A 20,822-nucleotide genomic window follows, 5' to 3' on the forward strand; every position below is an offset into this window, starting at 1 on the left:
AACCTGTTTGAACATCTGGAAGTTCACAGTTCATGTATTGCTGAAGCCTGGCTTGGAGAATTTTGAGCATTACTTTACTAGCATGTGAGATGAGTGCAATTGTGTGGTAGTTTGAGCATTCTTTGGCATTGCCTTTCTTTGGGTAGCGCAGAGGTATGTTAATTCATAATTTAGTTAGTACAGTCACTTTTGCTGTAACACAGCACACGTCTTCCTAAAAATCACCTCCCTGTGTGAACTCAGACAATGAAAGTTTAGGGATTTTGTGGAAAATGGCTTTAGGAGCATAGTACTCAAAAACCTCATTAGTGACACATAAAAATAAAAATAAGAGGACTTCCCTGGTGGTCTGGTGACTAAGACTCCACACTCCTAATGCATGGGGCCCGGGTTCCAACCCTGGTGGGGAACTAGATCCCACATGCTGCAACTAAAGACCTGCAGCCTAATAAATTAATTAAACAAATAAAGATAGGAGCCTAATGAAAGACATAACAGTTTCATACATGTTAAATGCTTAGGGAAAAAAAGTACTACAAATACACTTTGCGTTGAAAAAGACCGGCAGTTTGCTTGTGGAAATGGACATTGGAGAGGTTTCAGCTTGTGAATTATTGGGAAGTGTTGAAAGTGGAAAGACATGAAATTAGACAGTTGTGTCACTGTGAATGGGTGTGTTTTGTAAAACAGACAATGAACTGAAGTAGCTGCTGGACATTTGAGGGTGTGCAAGTGTGTCATTCATGTGCTTCTCGCTATCAACATCATCAGGTGCCGTTTCTGCACTCACCTAGGCTTTCTTGTGAATGTGCTCATGAATACACAAATGCAGAATTTATGTGATGTTTCAGCTTTTCTGTAGTACACAAATTGCATCGGAACATCCTTGTACATAAATGTTACAGGAAAACTGATACTACTTTCATCTGGATTTTGAGACCCTTCAAAGGAGGAGGGGAAAAAAAGAAAAGCTTAGACTACAAAAAGGATGGTGAGTGTTGGATGAAAAGATATACTTCGTAAATAATACTGCAGACAGACCGGTAGAACTGAAGAAAGGCTGGAATTTTGTCTTCCCTTCCCTCTTGTGGTCCTGAGCAGTCCCTCCTCCTTTGTGCCAAGCGTGATGGTCATGACTTCATATGTGGCCAGCCACCTCCCAGGGTGCCCCGTTGCTGTGTGTATTAAAGAACTTGTGTATTATGCACTAAAAGAATTCTGCACATTAACAGTGATGGCTTTTTGCTTATTTTTTTTAAAGATTCATTTGGGTTATATTTACATTGCTTTCATTTGTTGGCTCAGTATATTTTTAACTGATTTTTAGTTCCTGTGGATGATTTAGAAATTAATTTTTTGAAATATAAAAATAAAATTTTAAGTATATAAAAATACGTTTGCACAAAGAAGAGCAGTAAGAATTGACAATCCTACCAGGTTGTGGAAAATTACCACATTTAAACACTTGTTTGGTTGATATTTTGGTTTTTCATATTCTTAATTTATTTTAATTGATATTTTAACAAAATCATTAGAAAACATTACTCTGATTTTTATTTGATAAGTATGTTGTTTTATGAGAGATGACATTTTATAACTAAACTCATTGCCTATAAAATCTCAATCTTATGAATTTTAATTTTATAGAAACCTAGTAATCTTGAGTGACTATAATTAAGTCAGAACAAATAAACATTTGAGAGGACTTCTTTGTGTACGTATTACAGTTAGGCCTAAGTAATAGGAAAGATGATTTCTTTGATTAAAGAATAGCAGAAGACTTGCATGTTAGAGTGCCCTTGTAAATAAATGATTTTTTATGTCAACTTAGTATAACATTAAATAAAAGAAAACACAATGGATACTTTAAAAAAGTAAAAGAAGAGCATAGATATATTCATTTTTCATGATTGATTTTAATCACTGATCTTTTAACTAAGGGGCTTCCCAGGTGGCTCAGTGATAAAGAATCTGCCTGCCAATGCAGGAGACATGGGTTTGATCCCTGGGTCGGGAAGATCCCATGGAGGAGGATATGGCAACCCAGTCAGTATTCTTGCCTGGGAGATCCCATGGGCCGAGGAAGCTGGCAGGTTACACGACTGAGCATGCATGCATGCACTTTTAACTAAGATAGAATGCTAAGATTTTTATTTATTTAGTGGGTTTTACTTAAAGACATTGTGATCCTAAAAGTACTTGGACAATATAACTGTATTCAGTTTAATAGAAAGAGCATCCACTTTCAGGGTAAAGAGTGTTTATGCTCCTTTATGATTGTTCTTTATTTTAGTGTCTCCTTTGCCCTGTGTCCTTGTCTGCATGTGTTACTCAGTTGTGTCTGACTCTTTTGCAACCCCATGGACAGTAGCCTGACAGGCTCCTCTGTCCATGGAATTCTCCAGGCAAGAATACTGGAGTGGGTTGCCAGTCCCTTCTCCAGGGGACCTTCCTGACCCAGGTATTAAACCCAGGTCTCCTGGATTGCAGGCAGGTTCTTTATAGTCTGAGCCACCAAGGAAGCCCATGTCCTTGTCTAATGAATACTCAAATCTATTGTCTGGTGGTCAGAGTAATAATCTCTTAGGCCAGTAACCGTTACAGGGTCCTGTAGTTATAATTTACAGTTTCTGGAATATTAGGGTTAGAGTCTGCTGTATTCCCTCTAGGCAAGATGGCATAGTACTGGAAAATAATGCAATACAATAGGGAGTATTTGTTTTATTTTTGCAATATTGGTTTTTATAAAAAGAATTTGTGTATTTCTCTTCTACCTTCCACTGAACCAAGTCTAGCTTTTTAATGCCCCTTCTCAAGTAGAGACTTAAAAAAAGATGCTGTCCTCCTTTTTTCATTATTAAGGTGTCTAATCTCTATCATAGGTTTACTCCCTTCCCCACAGCATTTTATTCTGTTAGAACATCAGAATTTATGTACCTTGACATATTCATGGTATTCATCACATTTAGGTACTTCAGCATTTTCCACTTCATCTCCAGAGGCTGTTTGTTCTTAGTTATTCTGTCATCAGTTTATTGCTTATTGTATAAGCTGATATCCCATTATGAGACTTTAGGTTTCCATTGTTGCACTTTCTTAAATTAACTGATAAGAAAGTCATTTGCGTGCTTTTTATGTAGTGAAAGTATCACCACAAATAAATATCTAAACCCACCGCCTCTTAACCACCTATCAAATGTGTTAATACAGATCACATGCAATAATCTTTTAAAATTAACAAAGCAGTATTCAGTACAACATCTTGACTGTTTTCTCCATAATTAAAGTTGTTTTCTAAGGTCTAGCATGTCAGTGATTGATCTTCCTTACAGTTTTCTTTGTGGTATGTTAGTCAGTGGAGAAAAAAATATTTGTTTACAAATGATGTATATTTTTTAGGTATCATTGCATGTTGCATATTATTTTAGGCATCTGTTATTTTGGACTTAGATAAATAGATTGGGATTTTTCTCCTTTCATATCCAGAAGACAGTTCAGTTCAGTCACGTCCAACTCTTTGCAACCCCATGAACCGCAGCATGCCAGGCCTTGCTGTCCATCACCAACTCCCGGAGTCCACCCAAACCCATGTCCGTTGAGTCGGTGATGCCATCCAACCATCTCATCCTCTGTCGTCCCCTTCTCCTGCCCTCAATCTTTCCCAGCATCAGGGTCTTTTCAAATGAGTCAGCTCTTCACATCAGGTAGCCAAAGTATTGGAGTTTCAGCTTCAATACCAGTCCTTCCAATGAACACCCAGGACTGATCTCCGAAGACAGTAGTAGGCATAATCTTATCACTTGACCTAGGAAGAATAGCAGTTCTTAGGCAAAGATCTTTTTCTCCAAAAAATAGCCACTCTTAAAGCAGTTTTTTTTTCAGCAAGCATAAAAGGTAGATTTTTCTTTGTGCTGTTTGTACATTCATTAAACAATTTTGTTTGCTCCTTCCATTTCTCCTCTTACATGTTTCTATAGCATACTTTCTTCAGATATAAAAATCAGTCCCTTTACATGATTTATGTAAAGATTTTTTTGTGAAACGACAATCCCATAAATTATTGCTCTTCCAGTGCTACACTCTACATTTAATATTCTGATGCCCGTCTTGTAGTGCTATTAGATTGATCTTTCCATATTTGAATTTGATAGTGGGTCTCTATAATGTGCGTAGACTGGGATACAAAATAATGGATGTAGGTGGATACTCATACTTACTTTCTATTCATGGCCCACCTGTCATGTAAAATGCAATGATTGTGGAGCCAGATCAGCTTCCTTTTGTTTATGAAAATAGAAGAACAGGTTGAGGTCCTACTCTGGATAGGGGTGGGTTGGGAACTGGTGAGTCTAGCTGTATTGTAAAACTAAGTTAGCATGTACACACACAGGTACATACAGTAGATAGTAGAAAGGGCTATGTAGGAGTGTCAGTACCTGGGGCTTTGAATTGCATCACCTTTACTCACTAACTTTATTGTTGCAATGAAGAAATTGGCTATTTCGCTACCTGGTATTTTGTAAAGTTTGTGGTAATAGTACATTCATTTTCTCTTATTCTCTTTTCTTCCAGCCATAATGAAAGGAAAGTGACCTGTAAACATCCAGTCACGGGACAGCCATCCCAGGACAATTGTATTTTTGTAGTGAATGAACAGTAAGTAAAGCGTTTCATGGAACGCCTCTATTCAAAATGGGGTCAGCATTCCAATTGCTGTTATCCGTATTTAATACAGTACAATTGAACAGTTCTTTTATCTGGACATTTGTAGTCAAGGGTAGTAACAGAATACCATCTATTTACTATGTGTGGTTTAGAAACATGGCTTAGAATTTTTTTCATGAGGAATGTAATTTCAAAAGCTATTTTTATAATAGCTCAAACACAGAGAATAAACTCAAGATCCCTGGATGCAAGGTCAGGGGGAACTAAACTTGGTCAAATTATTAGACTAATTTGAACTTAGGTTTCTCATCCTTAAATAGAGATACTGGGAATTACCATTTCTCAGGATTTTTATAAGCATCAAGTGAAATTTATTTGAAAATAGTTTATAAACCTGTTCTTCAAAAATTAGTTGTTGGTACCATTGTTATTATTTTCTTTTAGGGGGTTGGGAGAGGGCTGCTGCACTGCCTGTCTTATGGGATCTCGGTTCCTCAACCAAGGAACGAACCCGTGCCCTCGGCAGTGAAAGTGAGGAGTCCTAACCACGTGACCACCTGGGAATTCCCTATCATTTTTATGGCCTTCAGTATTATAATAGCAAATCTTGTAATTAAAACGTTCCAGTTAGATGACCAAGTAACATAACTGTATGAAAGCTTATTAAAATAAACATGATATTAACTTAAGTTGTGCTTAGTTATATTTCAAGTAGTTATAAATATTAAGCTGGAACTATAGAGCTTATTAAGCTCGAACTAATACCCAGCTGTTTGGAAAAGTCAGACAGACACCAGCATTATTAGCTCCAGGAAAATGTCATTATAAAGTGGTTTACAAAAGTAGCACGTTCTGCCACTCTTGACATGTTATATTTTCAGGACTGTTGCAACCATGACATCTGAAGAAAAAAAGGAACGACCTATAAGTATGATAAATGAAGCTTCGAACTATAACATGAGTTCAGACTATGCGGTGCATCCAATGAGCCCTGTAGGGAGGGTAAGTTATTTTGCTTACTCTTAATTATTGATAACTGACATAGTTGGTAGTATCCATTATTATTACTCTTAATGAACTTAGAATTATAGAACAATCATTTCATTTTTGCTATTACATGAATCTAATTGCATTTGAAGTAATTGGCATAAGAAGCAAGGCCTTAGAATATAAAGAACTAAGATTATATTTTAATAATTTAATGAGTTATAGTTTTTAAATATTACAGAGTTCTGATTTTGAATTGTTTTACAAATATAATGGATGTTTGTGTGAGACAGTGGCAGTTTATTGAATCTACTTAAGTTTTAAAGGTGACGATTAATTCAATGACCTAGAAATCCTATTATTAAGTATGCCTGGAATGATATATTGGAAAAGGAAATGGCAACCCACTCCAGTACTCTTGCCTGGAAAATTCCATGGATGAAGGAGCCTGGTAGGTAGGCTACAGTCCATGGGGTCGCAACGAGTCGGACACAACTGAGAGACTTCACTTTCTTTCTATAGTTCATTTTGGAGAAGGAAATGGCGGTCCACTCCAGTGTTCTTGCCTGGAGAATCCCATGGACAGAGGGGCCTGGTGGGCTACGGTCTATGGGGTTGCAAAGAGTTCGACACGACTAAGCCACTAACACACGCACACAGAATGATATATATATATATTCTATTTTATTCTATAATATTATACTACTTTGTTAATGTTGTATCCATTACTGCTAAAAGGTTTCAAAACCCTATGTCAGTTGTTTGATGACTGAAATATTTAGAATCCATTATGTGAAAAGTATTATAGCCATAGGGATACAGAAGTGGATGGTTTTTCTTTGTAATCAGAAACAAAAATACTGTTTAATCTATGATCTCAGACTTGTGTGGCTATAATAATTTATAGTTATTGCTTCTTGTACCATAATGTTTATGTTTTGATATAGAATTTTAATGTAAAAATGTCTTCAAACTCTTAGAAAATCTGCTAAATCTGAATAAATAGTTGCCTTAAAGTTACTGCTTGGTGCCTAAATTAAGGATAGCAAGAGAATCAAAAGATGATAAAAGAATTGTCTTTATTTATTTAGAAAATAATTAAGTATTTTATAATAGTAAAACAGTTGTAATAGTAAATTATGGTTACTGTAAAGAAATACTTAAGGTTTTTTTAATGAAATATTGTAGAATATTAAAATAAGTATAGATTTTCAAATAATATAAATTATTTCTGTTTTGTATATGACATAAAGGATAAGTGAGCATCATGGTGCATTTTAATTAAAATCTAGAAAAATGACTGGTGGGTAGAGAGCCACTAAGTCACTGTCTGGAAAGAAAGTTGAATCTGTGCCTCACACTTTACACCCAAAATTTTCCAGATGGAGCAGGTGTTTGAAATGGTGAAAAACAAAACCATAAAAGCAGTACAGAAAATAATGGAAGTTTTTTAAAAAAACAAAAACAAAACAGCCAACTCAGAATGCAGATGTGCTGTCTAAATATGACAAATCCCACAAGTCAAAAGAGAGAATGAGAAATTCAGTCACAGAAAACTATCATGCGTGCATAATATTGATAACTTATATGACAATTAAAGAAGAATACTGAGGAGTAGGTGTTATATAGGCGGTTATTTGAGGGGGAAAGACAGAGATTCTGTAACTGTGAACAGTCATTTACATGAGTAGATACACATATATACACAGTGACATTCGTTGCCTAGAGTTGTGTTTGGGTTGTTTGAATGCTGGTGTCCAGAGGTGAGAAGTAGACTGGTCCTTCTACATCTTTTTGTACCATTTGAGGTCTATACTGTGTTTTTATGCATTATTTGTTCAAGAGGAAATTAAAATTTATCCAGAAAAAAAAATGCCATGGTTGATATTGGACCTTAAAATTCTATTATGTACTAATATAACTTTTACAAAAGGAGGTTTTAATGAAATGTGCTAGCTTTCCAAAGATTCTAGTAAGTTGAAAAATAAGAGATAAATTGATACTACTTACCTTCCTTGTTGCTGCTGCTGCTAAGTCGCTTCAGTTGTGTCTGACTCTCTGCGACCCCATAGATGGCAGCCCACCAGGCTCCTCTGTCCCTGGGATTCTCCAAGCAAGAACACTGGAGTGGGCTGCCATTTCCTTCTCCAACTTACCTTCACAGAGGAATTGAAATTCAGCTTCTTTTGTCTTTATGTTTGTTGGTCACCGCTATTGTTCCGACTAAGATAAATTGTTTGGGTTAAACATAGCAATATTTTAAAAGATTATTTGTAGTTTTAAGAATATGGTAAACACCATCTGGCTGGCATCATTCAAGTTCAGAGTTGTCCTTAAAGAAGAAAACACTACATGACATTAAGCAGTTCCTTCCAGTCTTGTTTTGATTTGATGTGATATGTTTGTTTATATTTTATCTGTGAGATCTGCTCTTGTAACTTGACACTGTTGACTTTAATTGGGACAACACTGTTAACTGCAGATATGAGTCAAAAAGTTCTGTCATTTGGTTTATTCTTTAAAATGCGTTAATATAATTTTTACTGAAGATTCATTTTATTTAGCAGGTAGGGCAAAATACTGCCATACACTGTGCCTTTTTAAAAATTGTTCCTGAAAATTTTAAAGGAGAGAAATACATGATCCTTTTGTAATATCCTTGAAGAGGAAAAGCCTTTGTGCAGAATTCTTATACTTGAAACAACTAAGACACAAAAGCAGAATTGCAATAATTCATCTGAAAAGATTAAATCCTGAAAGTTTCAAAGAAATCTGGAGAAGAGATTTTAAAAGGTTAAAATTATGAAGATAAAAAGTAAACTCAATATCTAGGCATTAATACCATATTTTCTGTTGGGCTTTTTTTTTTTAGACTTCACGGGCCTCAAAAAAAGTTCATAATTTTGGGAAGAGATCAAACTCAATTAAAAGGAATCCTAATGCACCTGTGGTCAGACGAGGTTGGCTTTATAAACAGGTATTTTTTCCCCTGTTTGATGTGAAAAAAGAAGAGAATATAAAGAAACCTTTTCAGCTGAAGGTCCTAAGACAATTATATAAAGTAGAGAAGAAACTGTATAGTTAATCATCCAGGTTCTTCCCTTTTTATTACCATGAAGAGTGTTAGAGAAACAGTGAAAAAAGAAAAAGTAATGGGTGTTACCTGGAACAGAGGTATTGTGTGTGTGTGTGTGTGTGAGAGAGAGAGGTATTTCTAAATTTGAAATTAAATGTATGTTGTATGAAAATGTTAAAAATAACATGCTAAGATCTTCTAGGCAAAAATATTTTTTCAGTGGAAAAAAATACAGAGTTGTTGTTCATTTTCTATCCTTATAAAAAGGTACAATTATGTACTTCTCTGCTTTGATTTATAGAGAAATTTGATGATAATTCGAGATTTTCCTGAGTTTTGCAGATTTTTGTTTCCATGCCCTCAAAACTACTCTTTCAAGTGTCTGCTTTTTTTTGTTTCTTTTCTTGTTTATCTGTTTGCCCAGGCATAGGTCACTCTTATACCCTGATAAGTAGGGGTTTACATTGTTCCATTATCTGGAAAACCTGGTAACTAAGCTTTTTTGGAACCTTGTTAGTTTTGTAACTGGTAAGGATGTGTGTACATTAAACTTGGTGGCATCTGTTTTGATTGCTGAGAGGCTGTTTTCTTTTTCACTTCCCGGTTTGCATCTGGATTTCAAATGACCTCCAGATAACTGAGATAACTGCACTCGGGACCTTTATCTGCCTGTGTTCTGTCTTTCTGATTCTACATGTATGCAGATGATGTTAGTTAAATATTAGTTCATTAATAGTGCTAATTTACTCTGTCAAATAATGCTAATTGCTTTCAGATGACCTAATAATTATATTCATTAAAATTCACGATGAGGTCGTTATGAAACATGCATTAGACGTTCCACCTGACAATTGGATGGCAACTAATCTAACGTATTGGAAGTAGACCCACTTAAAATCCAGAGAATCCCCATTCAAGCAAATTAATTTTGCCAATTTCTGACTGCATTGATTGAGTGTGTAACTTGGATACCAACTTTTAATTTTTATTTAAAGATCACTTAACTGTATTTTAACTGTCTGACATTTAAACTTATCCAAGCTGAAAGAATTTTAACTAGATTTTCTAATGAGTCCAGATTCTGTTCAAATAGCTAAATGTGATATTGAGCTTTATAGAGGATATGGGACTCCTTACTTAAAATGATTGCCGTTCTTAGTTCTTGATCCCTTGATTAATTTAGTATTGCCAAAGCTCTACCAACAAGTTTCTCTACTCCTGAGTATTTATTCTGTAATAGGTGTGTAGCTTATAGAGAATATTTGTAGAACTGCTTAAAAATCTAAACTTTGAAATTATCTATACTAAAGAAATAATTAATGAAGAAATTGAAAATGTATATTTGGGGGGGCGGGAATACTTTCCTTAAGTGTAACTGTAAATTTTAAGGATGAAATCTTACTTAAGAGATTTTTACCCATATAATTTCTTCAGTTCTGAAACCATCCTTATGTGATGGTCACAACTAGAAATAAATTGAGAAATATTAATCAACACACATACAAACTGGCATCTTTTTTACCTGTTTATGTCTGTGTTTGTGTGTGTCTGTGTTTCATTTTCTCCTATGGTTTTGGTTTATTGCATGTGGGAAGGTAGTTTTTATTTAAATTGTAGTTTTGTTTGAGCTTGGTATTTTTATTACCCAAATTACTTAGAAAAAGCTGCCAAGTGGGTACTCTCTTCTGCAGGATAAGCAAAACCCAGGCTGGATATGTAAGAAGAAAAAAATGTTTATTAAATGTGTTTGTATGCTAAGGTTCCTTTATTCATAATCATTTTAAATCACATTACCTTTGGAATAATTTCAAATCACACACTTTTCTTCATGTTGAAGATTAACATATTTATTAAATCTGGCTTACCAGAATGCACACCCTACTGCACAGTCACCTTATTCTCATGCTCAGACGTGTTCACATCGCTTGCAAATACGAAACCAGATCAAACTGCTTCAGCAGAATTCCTTTTTACGTGACAGTATTATTCTTCAAAGACCAGTGTACTTAGAAATACGTTACCATGTTATAAATCCCTGGAAAACTACCCCCAAATTTTGATTAGGGTTTTAGTTAGATTTCTTTTTTTTTTTTTTTTTTAAGTTAGATTTCTATGCAGCATATATCAAACACACCTTGTTTTAAGAGCTTATTTTAAACAAATGCACCAGAAATGAGTTTTCACTTTCTGAAATGAAAAAGAAATAATCCTTTATCATGCTGGTTTCATGCAGGACAGCACTGGCATGAAGCTATGGAAGAAACGCTGGTTCGTGCTTTCTGATCTTTGCCTCTTTTATTATAGAGGTGAGTTTACTACCACAAACTATAGAATATATGTGAAGCATCAGATACTCTTTCGAAGAAAAAAATTAGAAATCTTTTTACTATTTTATTATCAACAAACTGATATCAAGAAACTCTTGATATGTGTGATATGTGTGTGTTAGTCACTCAGTCATGTCCAACTCTTTGTGACCCCATGGACTGTAGCACACCAGACTTCTCTGGTGAGAGTCCTTGGGATTCTCCAGGCAAGAATACTGGAGTGGGTTGTCATTCCTTTCTCCAATTGACGTATGTAATTTGAAGTAAATAAGGTGGGACAGAAGGCAATATAGTGCTTCAAACTGAATGGTCTTAGTTTTGGTCTGGTTTTTGTAATCTGTTTCTGCTAACCTGATTTGTTTATATGAAGAGCATGTGAGTATTCACTCTATAATGTTATCCTTGAATTCAGTGCCTAATAGATAAGAAAACATTAATTTGATGGGATTCTTTTTATATGTCAATTTTGTCACATCTAGCCATTGGTCCACTAGACACCCCATTCTCCCCAGCAAATGATTTTAGAGCATTAGAGACTACTATGATGTATTAGCAAATAAGAAAAATAGCAAAGAATTTATTTATTATGATCCCTTCCAGTACCCCCTCTCTGTCTCTGTCTCTCTCTCTCTCTTTCTCTCACACACGCACACTTTTCTTTTGAACAATGGCAACCCCCTTGAAATGAGAAAGTTGCAAAAGGGATTAATAGCCTACAGATTAGGCTATTAATGTTGATGGAGAAGAAATAAAGGTATCATTAAAAGCAGTCTTCATTTATATCTCTCTCTCATTTAATGTTTTTGTAGGCTTTAATAAGTTGTTGATTAACGCAGAGTCAGAGTCCAGAGAAGTCTCTGTTCAGGTGCCATGTGGCTACGTTAGTGTCCCCAGAGTTGGTGTCAAACAGTGCAAGGGATGCATATGCCGTGTGGCCCTAGAAATCTGCTTCAGCTACAGTGTAAAATCATGAATCTGGACAGTCAGCCCTTCTTCCGTACTTTAGAATCTGGTTGGAATCAGTCAGTATATAGTTACCAATTTACATACCACAAAATACAGTAGGATTTTAGAGCCTATTAGCAGTTTTTAAATTTACTTTGTGATTGTCCCCCCAAAAAAGGTGGGACAGAATTCTGTGGTCACCTATCAAAGCAACATATGCAAATTGACCTTCAAAATTTGAAATTACTAGAATTGTATTCATCTTTTTTTTCCCCTCACTGAATACTGAGGTTGAGAAATACTGCTGAGTCAGAATTAACCAAACCTATAAAATTTCATGTTTGGCGTAGAGATATTGGTTGGGCTGCAATTGTGGTATTATCTTTAGTTAAGTGCAAGACTTAAAATTTTCTTTAAAGGTTTTCCCAGTCTTTCAGAAAGTCAGTGTTTGTAACTCATACATTATTCCTAAGCTTATAATTTGTACTTTTCTTTCTTTTTTTCAGTATGTTTTATAGACTAAATTTAGAACTTTAAGAACAAGAAAATGTTTTCTGCTTCTCACATAGAAAATTTCTTAATGTTAATTTGCAACAGAAAGAACACTAAATTCTTTGCCATTTGATATTATTATTGCTTATGGAAGTATCCTTGCTACTCATCACTTTTATTAAAATAACTTTTAATGTAATTTGAAAAAAATAAAGGTGAATTCCAAAGCCATTTTGAGTATGAGATTCCATATTATTTTTAAACATATGTGTGTTACATTCAATACATCTATTAATTATAGTGCAGTTTCCCTAGACAGGAGGAATATGAAAAAGAAGAAAATATAGAAAAGAAAGAAATATCACTTCACTCACCTCTTGTTCTTCAGATGGTTGGAAAGAAGCATATGATACTACACTTTTGCTACTTTATCAACAGGAAATGTTAGATTTTGAATGAAAACTCAGATTTTAGTGAAAAGATCCTAATAACTTGCAATTTTTAGACTGTTAACCATTTGCTAAGCACATAACATTATGACCTACTGCATCTCTTCCTCACAGCCAGCTGAACGTGAAAGTGTTAGTCACTCAGTTGTGTGCAACTCTTTGTGACCCCATGGATAGTAGCCCTCAAGGCTCCTCTGTCTGTGGAATTCTCCAGGCAAGAATACTGGAGTGCACAGCTGTTCCCTGCTCTAGGGGATCTTCCCAACACAGCCACCTGATAAGGTGGCAGATCTTATTCTGCACAGTCACACAGGAGGAAACTAAGGGCAGCAAGGTCCAGTAGCTGACCTGAGGTCTCCCCTAGCAAGTCTCAGGAGCCAGGATTTGCACCCAGGCACTTGTCCTAACCACAAGTTTCTGCCCCACCCAAATCTAATCTTCTCTTTTTTTTCTTGGCCACACCATGGGGCTTGTAGGGTCTTAGTTCCCTGACCAGGGATCAAACTCCGGGCCCGGAGCAGTGAAAGCACAGAGTCCTAACCATTACACCGCTAGAAAATTCCTAATCTCGTCTTCCCTCGTGCATTGAATATAGCAGCCCCATTCATTTCTTCTCTATCTGTCCAAGCATCTAATACTCTAACATTGAGAGTGTGCTGTCAGAAATTTTTAACAGATCAGTCTGTGTTTTACAGATATGGAAAATAATACAGTGAGAGAATAAGAGCTTTGCTGCTTTTTTTTTTTTTTTACAATAGAATAGCATCCAATACCAGATGGAAGCCCAGGTTCTCACTGTTCTTTACAAAACACCGGGCATTTTGTGAACACTGTGATAAAGCACGGAAATTGCTCTCTTCTGTAGTCAGTCTATTGATGAAACTTAACATGGGATATAATTCACTCAGCAAATATTTATTGAGCAAGACCTGGTTCATTCCAGGTATTATTAAAATAGCAGTGAAAGAAAGCTTCCATAAAGCTTGCAATCTCCAGAGGTCAGGGAGACAGTGGATCCACTCAGATAAATAAACAAGACCACGGTTAAGTGCTTTTAGGAGAAGAAGGTCATGATACAAAAGAAGGTCACGGGGCAGGAGCCTGTTTGGATCAGTACTCTGAGCAGACAGTTTAGGTACCAAGATACCAGTGACAGGGAGGAGCCAGAGTGAAGCAGAGTATCCCAGACAGGAGGGACAGTAGTTCAAAGGCCTTGTGGTAGAAAAGTGTTGGGCATATTGAAGGAGCAGGAAGAAAGCAGTAACCCAAGCTCTAGGGTTAGCACTAGGGAAAGAGATAGATGGAAGAAGTGGATGTAGGATCCATGTAGGATGCTATTGGAGTTTAGATTCTGCCCAAAATGCCACAAGGAAGCGACAGTATATTTTTAGTCACAAGAGGAATGTGCTTTAATTTACATTTTCGAAAAGCTCACTCAAGCTGCTGTTGAAGAGAAAGTGAAAGTCTCTTAGTTGTGTCCGACTCTTTGCAGTCCCATGAACTATACAGTCCATGGAATTTTCCAGGCCAGAATAGTAGAGTGGATAGCCATTTCCCTTCTCAAGGGGATCTTCCCAACCCAGGGATCAAACCCAGGTCTCCTGCATTTCAGGCAGATTCTTTACCAGCTGAGCCACAAAAGAAGCCAAAGGATACTGGAGTGGGTAGTTTATCCCTTCTCCGGGGGATCTTGCCGACCGAGGAATTGAACCAGGGTCTCCTTCGTTGCAGGCAGATTCTTTACCAACTGAGCTATCAGGGAAGCCCCAAGCTGCTGTTAGGAAACAGGTTGTAAAGTAGAAGGAAGGAAACATTGTGTAGAAATGATGGTGGCTTCAGAGTAGGGTGGTAGCCAGCAGTGAGCTCTTTTGATGCACCAGACATCTTAATAGGTGGTAAGATGCAGAAATTAACAATATAGACTCCTCTCCTTATGGAGCTCACAGATTAGCTGAAGGAGTCTGAGAAAGAATGTTGTAGTATTCAGTTGTGTTGATGACTGTTGACCAGGCCTGTACAAGGAAGGGGTCAGGAAAGGTTGATCTAGAGACAAATGACTTGCTTAGTACATACACAGCATGAGTGAGCATGGCATATTTGTAAAATAACACGCAGAGCTTAAGGAGTAAAGGTACCTGAAAACCTAGCAAGAGGAAAGGCTAAAAAGTAGATCAAGGCATAAAAGACATTTGTTTGTCATTCTAGTAAATTTAAACTCCTGTATTAAACACGAAACTGTAATTGTATGTATGTCTTATGTTGTTCTCAAACTTCCTTGAAGCAGAAGAAACGGTGGATCTAAAATGTCCTTTGAATCCACTAAGGTGTTGGGATTCTTATGGCTCCTGTCCCAGGTTGTGTTCCTGAGGAAGCAAGCCTTGAGATAGAGATCAGTGTGCAAGAGGCTTACTGGGGAGTGGTCTTGGTATCAGGACCTGGGGCTGGGGAGGAAGGGAAGTAGGACAGGGCAGAAGGAGGAGTTAGGCTTCCCTGCAGTCTGGGAAACACCTGGCTGACCCCCAGTCCCCGACAAGGAGTTCATTCTTTCTACAAACATCAAGTACCTTCCCTTGGCTTGACCAGAGTACAAGGCCCTCTGTGTGATTGAAACTAAGACAGTTACCTAGGTAGAGAACTAAAAAAAATGCCTTGATTAAGAACATTTAGGGCTTCCCTGGTGGCTCAGATGGTAGAAAAATCTGCCTGCACTGCAAGAGACCTGGGTTCAGTCTCTGGGTGGAGAAGATCCCCTGGAGAAGGGAACAGCTGCCCACTTCAGTATCCGTACCTGGAGAATACCATGGACAGTGGAGCCTGGTGCGCTGTAGTCCTTGGGTCTGCAAAGAGTCAGACACAGCTGGGAGACTAACACTTTCACTTTCAAGAACATATAAGTAATGTAGCATATGACTTTGGATAGTCATTTGATGAAGATTTTATATGCCTTCAGTTTTATATAATAATAATGGCAGTTGTTACTGAACTTGTAGCATGGGCTGAGTGCCTCATTGCAGTCATTATGTCTGTTAACTCATTTAACCCTCACAGCATGTTCCTTTGTGGCAAGTCCTGTTTTCTTCAGTTTTATGATAGATGACACTGAGATACCCAGCATCCGGTAGCTTGGCAAGATCTTACCGCTACTTAGAATCCAACTGGGAAACAGTCCATGATAATTGGTGAAGTCACTCTATGCTTATTACCTCTGCATATTCTGAAATAACTTTAGGAAAGTCAATTTTCCAGTTATACAACATAGAAAAATTTATTATTTGATAAAAATGATTTTTTAATAAAGATGATTTCATGACCTGTTTCTGATTATATGTTTTATATAAACATAAAATTGGATTTAAAATTAGAATGTGACTCATTCTTTTAAGTTGTCATTCTTTATAATTGTTGTCTGCTTTCTGCCCCCCCCCCCTTTTTCCCTTTCAGAATAAATCTACACTTTTGTTCATTCTGTCTTATATTAGAGAACTAATGAATATAATAAAAGCAAAATTTTGTTCCAGTGTTATGAGAAGAGTTACAGAAATTAACCTCTAATGTGACTTTTTTCTTTTGGAAGTTTCAACATATATTCTAGAAATGAGGGGAAAATAAGTGAAATCCCTTGTTAAGTTTATAATAATAATAATAAAAACATGGCAAGCATAATAAAAAGATTTATTTCTAATTTATGATTTTTCTCATTGCTGAGTTCACCAGCCTAATGCATAGCTTTATTAACCTGTCTTACGGGTCTCTAACAATGTACTATATATTTCAAGTTTCATAGACATCTCTGCCCCCAAGCAGCAAGTTAATAATGTGAATCTATACTGTTCGAGAATGAATGTTTTGACATTTTCCTAGGTATATTTTATGTGCTTGCCTTGTAGGTCTGTGATTTATTCTCTTAACTTTATTGTGTATCATAGTGACTGGTAAAAACAACCCTTCAAGAATACATGTTTAAGAAGCATATAATATTTCAAGTATAGTTTAAAAGATATTTTTATGTGTATATATTCATGTATTCAAAAATGTTTGAGCATCTACTATTGTTCTAAGTGTCTTTGTGGAGTTTACATTCTAGTCGGGGAGAGGAAGATGATAAGTAAAAAATAAAACATACAGGGTTTCAGAGGTATTGGGGCACATGTTAAGGGTCATTGTGGTAGAGCTCCAGAAAGAGAAGAGAAGGTTCTGGGACAGATCAGGATGGAAGCACTTCAAAATAAAGCAGTCAAGAAAGGCTTCATTGATAAGACATGGAACAAAGTCTGAAGGTTGTGATGAGAGAGCCATGCCTATCTGGGCTTTAAAATGGTTGCCTGTTTAAATCCTATGGGAAACATGGGTGGATTCATTTTGTAAATTTTCAGTGTCACCATTTACACGCTTATGTAGTTTCAGTGAATCACATGCCAGAGGACTTTGTAGAATGCAGTCTATATGCCAAAGGTTTGCCATTTTTATGTCTAATTGACCTTGTTCTGACATGTGGGCCAAGTTCTGATTTGCTTAAGACAGGGAATTTTGTTGAAAGTAAAGCAGTATATATATACTCCATTATTTAATGTTTTCCCTTAAAACCTTACAATATAATACATGAATGAATTACACAAATTTATATATGAAAGTCTTTTGGTTTTGTCAAAATAAGTTTTGAGAAAATTTATTCTGCTTCATGAGAACACTGGAAATTCTAATCAGATGTTCAATTACCTCTCAGATGAGAAAGAAGAGGGTATTCTGGGAAGCATACTGTTGCCCAGTTTTCAGATAGCTCTGCTTACCTCAGAGGATCACATTAACCGCAAATATGCTTTTAAGGTAAGGACATAGTCATACTTTTTTTTTTCTGAATTTGAATGTTGCATTGGTTAAGAAATGGATATTGACTGTGGATTATCACAAAAAGACATTTTAGTTACAGTCATTTTTAATATTTGAAATATAATAGCGGTCTTAGGGTCGAGGAGAAGAGTGTCCCTTTAATTAGTAAGAAGTACATGCTGAAGTATTAAAGGGCCAGGTGTCTTTCGTGCCTCCTTTCAAGTGGTTCTAGATCAGGGGTCCCCAACCCCCGGGCCACAGACATGTTAGGAACCAGGCCACCCAGCCCCACGGTGAGAGGCAGGCAAGCAAGTGAAGCTTCACCTTATTTACAGCCCCTCCCTATTGCTTGTATTACTGCCTGAGCTCCAGCTCCAGTCAGATCAGCAGAGCCATTAGATTCTCATAGGAGCTTGAACCCTTCTGTGAACTGCGCATGCAAGGGATCTAGGTTGCGGGCTCCTTATGAGAATCATCCTGAAACCATCCCTCCCTGGGTTCATGGAATAATTGTCTTCCATGAAACTGGTCCCTGGTGCCAAAAAGGTCAGGGACCACTGTGCTAGATATAGCAAATATGTTAAAATGCTAATAATTGATAGATATAACTGTACTATCCTGGTGATCATTGTATTGTTCTTTAAAAGTTACTGTATATTTGAATTTTTTCATAATAAACTTGGGGATAATGTGTTTTTTAACCTCATACATGTGCACTCATGATTTTAGAGAAGATTTGCAAAGGTGCTCTTAGATCTAAGTACATCATGAATATCAGATAGTTTTGAGAGCCTATTGAAGATGAAACATTAAATCTATTATTAAATCTAAGCAGACCGGAGCTCGCTTCCCTTAACTAATAATACTCACCCATCTGTGATGTGCTAGTAGAACACCCTCAAATAAGAAGCCCCTTTAATGCTAGTTCAGTTCAGTTCAGTCACTCAGTCATGTCCAACTCTTTGTGACCCCATGAATCGCAGCATGCCAGGCCTCCCTGTCCATCACCAACTCCCGGAGTTCACCCAAACTCATGTCCATCGAGTTGGTGATGCCATCCAGCCATCTCATCCTCTGTCGTCCCCTTCTCCTCTTGCCCCCAGTCCCTCCCAGCATCAGAGTCTTTTCCAGTGAGTCAACTTTTTGCATGAGGTGGCCAAAGTATTGGAGTAGTTTAGTGCTAAGTTGGTTATTTTGTTGCTATTGTTCTCAAAAACTATGCTGCATTCTTTGCTTTATGATGATGGCTGACATAAATTTCGGAAGTCACCTATTTTTTTAAGTCAGTTTTAAATTTAGAACTCTTGAGGGGTTTGATGTAAAAATTTCATTTTAAGAAAAAGAAGAATATAAAGGTAACGTATGCTGTTATTTAACAGTGAAAATGTGTGTACCATTATAAAATTGAGTCACTCTGTAATTCCTGTCCACTTTTAAAGAATAGTCAGGACTGCAGCTGAGCTACAATTTTGGCCAGTTAACATGTTGCATTTATAATTACAGAGAAAAGACTGGGAAAGGCAGAGTGGTCGGAGGGTTGTGGGTGGCTTCAACCAGAAGGTTATATCCGAACAAAGACCACTGGTTATGAAGGCATAAGCTACCCATTTCCGTATGTTACAACAACATTTAATACCAATAAGTCAAAATAATAATTTGTTAAAGTACAATGCCAAACTCTCTGATACTGACAGTTAGTTACTGGGGCACTGGTTTAAATTCTTTTGTTTGCTCATCAACTTAGCAAATGTTTATTGAATTTGTAGTAGACAGGATATTTTGCTCAGGTCTTTGACTCTATATATATAGAGAGATTTTTTTTTAATATCAATAAATATGATGTTAAAATAGCAATAAAAGTGACCGTGTATGAGTATATTGTCTCTGTAATTATTTAGTTTAATTTTGATTGTATTTTATCTGTAACAAGAATGATGATTTCTGTTTTCAAATTCTCTCCTCCACGATGTTGTTTTCTCTGAATTTATGAGCCATGTTTACTACTAAGTCTGTTGGCGTTGATCCTGCTGTTTTCACAGTGGTAAGTAGGAAGTAGAGACAATTGCTGAACAACACTGTGGAACTTAAAAGCTAAATCGGGAACTTTGCCATCATATTCCCATTTGACAGATTGCAAGCTTGGGTGTGGTTTGTTAGTGTCTTGAGCCCTGGCCACAGCTGGAACTTCTGAGTGCCAGCCCAGCATTCCTTCCACTCATCACAGATATGGGCAGTGGGTCTTTATCCATCTCTCCAAAACACCCCTTAGTCTAGTCTAGAGACTCTGGTGGTTTTAATCACTTTAACAGTATATAGCGCTTGAGCTGATTCTTTTTTTTGTTTGTTTGTTTTTGAGCTGATTCTTTCTCATGATTTCTGTATACAATTTTATATCCCTTCCACAGTCAAATGGTATTTGTTGGTTCTGTAAGTTGATTTTCTCAGTGTATTGATTCAATTTATTTACATCTTGATTCTGAAAAAGGTTTCCAAGAAGCTAATTTGACGCTGTAGATAAAGCAGACAGTCAGGATCTCAGAGTAAAGTCTGTTGCTCCAGGTCTTCTCCTTGCATCTCTTTAGACTAACTCTTTTGCCTCATTCTGTGCTGAAATAACTTGTGTTTATTTATCCTTGTCTTTCAGTGTCTACTGGGGAGTTGTCACAGGCTTTTTAAAATTTATTTTATTTACTTACTTATTTTTGACTGCACTGGATCTTGGTTTCTATGTGGGCTTTCTCTAGTTGCAGCAAGCAGGGTTTACTTCTAGTTCTGGTGCGTGGGCTTCTCATTATGATGGCTTCTCTTGTTGCAGAGTGTGGGCTCTAGAGCAGTTGTGCTGCATGGGCTTGATTGCCCCCAGGTATGTGGAATCTTGCTAGACCAGGGATTGTCGGGCAAATTCTAATCTATTGTACCACCAGGGAAGTCTGTCTCAGGCATTTTTAAGTGGAAATTAAGAATGGTTCAGGACTTAACTGGTGGTACAGTGGCTAAGAATCTGCCTGCCAATGCAGGGGACATGGGTTCGATCCCTGGTCCAGGAAGATTGCA

General features: G+C 36.8%; 1 protein-coding gene across 3 annotated transcripts in view; it reads left to right on the top strand.

Annotated features, from left to right (window-relative positions):
- Window positions 1–20,822, top strand: part of PLEKHA5 (pleckstrin homology domain containing A5) — a 262,209-nt gene that overhangs the window by 151,432 nt on the left and 89,955 nt on the right. For all 3 annotated transcript variants that reach the window (XM_070371158.1, XM_070371156.1, XM_070371157.1), the window contains 5 exons: window positions 4,573–4,656; window positions 5,547–5,667; window positions 8,525–8,629; window positions 10,962–11,034; window positions 17,665–17,765. In XM_070371158.1, the coding sequence (XP_070227259.1) occupies window positions 4,573–4,656; window positions 5,547–5,667; window positions 8,525–8,629; window positions 10,962–11,034; window positions 17,665–17,765 (484 nt within the window). The remainder of the gene's footprint in view (window positions 1–4,572; window positions 4,657–5,546; window positions 5,668–8,524; window positions 8,630–10,961; window positions 11,035–17,664; window positions 17,766–20,822) is intronic.

The sequence above is a fragment of the Bos mutus genome, chromosome 5 (assembly GCF_027580195.1).
Source record: "Bos mutus isolate GX-2022 chromosome 5, NWIPB_WYAK_1.1, whole genome shotgun sequence".
In the NCBI taxonomy this organism is placed as follows: domain Eukaryota; kingdom Metazoa; phylum Chordata; class Mammalia; order Artiodactyla; family Bovidae; genus Bos; species Bos mutus.